A 3,951-nucleotide genomic window follows, 5' to 3' on the forward strand; every position below is an offset into this window, starting at 1 on the left:
CAGTTTAACTTTTACTTAAATGAGCACAGCTTTGGTAAGCATTAGCGGCTTTCAAAAAAATCTTTCTGATCCCACACTTTTGAATGGTAGTGTGTATTTGATATAAAATTAAATATTTTAAAGCCATAATAACTATAATTCTATATAACTAACTACTGTACACTCACAAAAATGAGTGTATCATTAAATATGACTTTTCCACCCTCGGAAATTTCCTGATTTCTGAGGTTTTCCATGAACCCACAGTAGTTTAACCTAACTTAGTTCATTCATTTTTATGATTCTTTTGACCTGCTTCTTGTTTATTTTAATTTAAATAAGATAAACTGACTCTGTGTTTATATTACAAGACACACTCATACTCTGCTTACCTCAATGACTGCATTCTTGCCTAGGGAATTAAGCACATTTCTCTATAATTATTCGCATAAAGCATTTTTGAGCCTGTTCTTCTTTGTAAATTATGAATCATATCACCTCTATTAATAATGTAAGACTGCTCAAGTGATGTTGCTGCATGAAAAAGGGTTTAGAAGTCAATGATTCTATTATGACTGCTCTCTCTTGTAGGAAAAGGCATGTCATGTTGAATAGCCCGGGACCAAAGACAGGCCCTGGGAGAAGAGACAGCAGTCTGCGCTGAAACTGAACCCTGCATACCATACATGCTTCAGGGGCACAATAGCTCTCTTTACAGCATGCAGTAAAAATTGCCTGGAAGTGGAACAGCAGCTGAACATTCTTGTTCTTCTCAAACTCGTTGGGTCACTTTGGTCCAAATAGTTTTGTTTGGGGAAGATATAATAGTTTAAATATTTAAATACTAACCCTAAATTGTACATCAGTGACTCTTATATTTAAAATCAAAGTGTGAAACATCATTCTCACACTTTTCTGACTAGGAGTTTAATAAATGTTCATTTTTGATTACTGAATAATTATTTGTAATTAAAAATATACAATTCAGCAATGTGAATTCAGGTTAACTTTTTGCCATTGAGATGATTGTTATTACATATTCATATAATAAATATTAACATTTTCTATTTAGAATCATAGTCTATTTAAAATGATTTTAAAGTTCCATCACCGTGGGAACCTTGAAAACAGCGTTGGGCGGAAATTCTAAATCAATATTCTAAAACAAATCTGACATCATTTGAAAAAATATGAAGGAACAGAACAGAAAGCACGGAAACAGTGTAATTTCACATTTTTTAATACGTGAGCACCACGTAAATTGTCATGATACCAAAATACATAGATTCAGAATGCGACATGGGAAACAATATATACACACACTTGAATATTACAAAATGTACATGTCTTTTTAAAACAAAGACGTTTTAAAACAGTGGCCTAAAACCTTGTACAGTCAAGTTTGGTGTGATCGACCCTGAATCAGTTCAGTGACAATGTAAAATTGACCTTCATGACACGTTTGCATATGTTGTAATACCACTCGCTCACATGGCTTTAGTCTGAGAGTTCAACAACACTTCAAGGACTGTAGTAGATCCCAAGTAGTAGGCTAGCACCAGCATTCAGATAGTTCCTTCACTAGAAAGGCATGCCCGGACATCTTACAGGCCAAACTGAGCTTGTACTGTGGTAGCACCACTCATGCTTGCTGGGAAGTCCCACACTAGATGTCGGGCCTGACCACGTGTTACCAATGCACTCAGGGCAACCCGGTACAGTGTAGTACAATGCAGTTAGAAAGCTACTATCGCTGTACTCCACGGGTTTAGGTTCTTCAGCATTTGGTCGCAGCAGATTTGTCCACTATCCTCTGCGTCAGCCTCAGGTTTGGCGCCGTCTTTGCTGAGAAGTCCTGAGAAACTGGAACCAAATATCGTAATGAGGTTAGACACGTTACTCGTGTCCATCTTCTCGGCTTCCTCATCCTCCTCAGCGTTTGAGGAAGCGACTTTGGTCCTTTTTTGAGGCGCATCGCCACTTTCAGACTCTTCCGCGCTTCTTTTCCTGTTTGAACAAACGTGCGTTTTGGGCGGTTGGTGTGATTCCCCCTTCGCCTCAGGCGTGGAGTCGTGTTCAGCTACTGTAGCTGAGGGACTCTCCTTGGGTTCGTTAATGGTTTCCGGCGGTGTTTCAGACGAAACGTTCGCCACAGCGTCCAACGAAGAGTTTTGGTTTTGCTCTTGTTGTAATGTGGAAGTACAATCCGCCTGGTCTGATTTCACCTCATCGTCGTTTTCGCGCAATTCCCGCTCTTTCTCGGGCTCCTCTACGCGGTCGCATTCCGTTGTAGAGGGAGGGAATTTCTCCCGCTCTGAGTCCGTAATGTCCCATTCGTTCCCTTCGCGTTCGTTCTGAGCGGCGTTCAGACACGCACCGCTGTAGTAGTCGCTCAGATAGACCTGACGCGCGCTGCGAAGGACCAAGGAAACCAAAAGGTTTTTATGCAGTTTAATGCCGCCTCGTTGAACGCGTGAGTTGTAGATTTTCCCTAAGGAAATACTCATAATCCGATGCGCTTCCACTTTGTATTCCATGGCTGGAATCGATACGGTAAAGTTCACAAGAGGTACAAAGTTCTCCGTTTGATTTCCTCTCAGGATTCTCCTCAAACCGCTTCTGTGAATTGGCCACCGGCGCGGAAACGCGACAATAAATAACGTCCAAACGCTTCTTTCCTCCCGTAGATCAAACCGTCCCGTATTATGTTGACACAAGCCTCATTCTCATTCACAAAATACAATATTTGTGTTATTGGGTGAGTGTAGGAGTTTTTAATACCTCACACATTCTCTTCAGCACCCAACAATGGTCTAGGGAGGAATGAGACCGTTTCTATTTTTAACCCGCTTTTATACTTCGGCGTCAGCGGCTACACTAGCCAATCACGTTTCGAGTTGCGTTCTGCTACCGTTGTGAATCACACCCCGCCAAATAGGCGATGACCAATGAGAAAGCGCCTTGGCGATGAGTCATATTTAAAGACTAACGTGGGAGAACTGTTTAAAGGGAAAGAATTGTTTTCAAGCTAAAATAGCCAGATATTTTCACACTTCGCTGTGTGTGTTTAGCTGTTTTGATTTATGAAACTAAAACGAAGTATTTTTAGAACACAATATGGAAAAGAAACGAAGAACAAACCAAAATCGACACGTGTAAGAAAGCAAACGCATTATGTTGTACACGTTTAAGAATAAGCTCGTTTTTTATATATTTAGCTTTTTAACTAGATTTTAAATCTACAGGTTCTTCTATCATTGTTTTTTATTTTGTACGCGGTTTCCGCATAGCAGATCATCTCGTGTTTTTCTCAAGAAAAAAAAAAACTAGTACTTCCCCTTTAATTTTTTCAACTGACTTCCTCGACTGATGTAATGGTTTGTCTGCTACAGTCGTGTCACATGACTCTATTGTGCAAATCCATTGCGGTGTCTGGGCAAATGTGAATGGAGCTGCTAGTGGGGGGGAAGGGCAATGTTTTGTTTGAAGAAACAGTTAGCTGCTACTCATGAACGACTATGAATAGTGTGGGAGATTTTGCTATGAAATGACCATAATGCTTCTAAGTGGCGATGCTTTCGTTATTTATATGTAGTTTGTTCAATTAGTAGCTGTTTGTGAGCTCGCCTGCATTAAGATGTGGGTCATAAACAAACCTGACAGGAAGAGCGGGCTGTGACGTAAGACACTTTCAGAGATTGTTTATCTAAATATAAACGATCAGTCATCATGGCCACCGCAAAGTATCTTTGAGACATCCTTTATTTCTAGAACCTCAAGTCGTATTTTCACAGACAAGAATACTAAATAAAAGCCTTAACTGTCACTGAAATCAGCGTCCAGCTGTTTATGGACCAAAAGCATACAATAAGGAGATACAAGGTCCATAAAAAAATAATAATGGAGAATATCCTTATCTATTCCGAGCTCTTCTATTGCACGTCTGGTGTTGATGGGAAACTGGCAACTGAT

General features: G+C 40.1%; 1 protein-coding gene across 1 annotated transcript; it reads right to left on the reverse strand.

Moving 5' to 3' along the window:
• Positions 1–1,203: 1,203 nt before the first annotated feature.
• Positions 1,204–2,802, reverse strand: ier5 (immediate early response 5). Its single transcript, XM_051095486.1, has one exon. It carries the CDS (start codon positions 2,514–2,516, stop codon positions 1,716–1,718), a length of 801 nt encoding a protein of 266 aa, XP_050951443.1. The 5' UTR covers positions 2,517–2,802; the 3' UTR covers positions 1,204–1,715.
• Positions 2,803–3,951: the final 1,149 nt, after the last annotated feature.

This window comes from Labeo rohita, chromosome 22, assembly GCF_022985175.1.
Source record: "Labeo rohita strain BAU-BD-2019 chromosome 22, IGBB_LRoh.1.0, whole genome shotgun sequence".
Taxonomy (NCBI): Eukaryota; Metazoa; Chordata; class Actinopteri; order Cypriniformes; family Cyprinidae; genus Labeo; species Labeo rohita.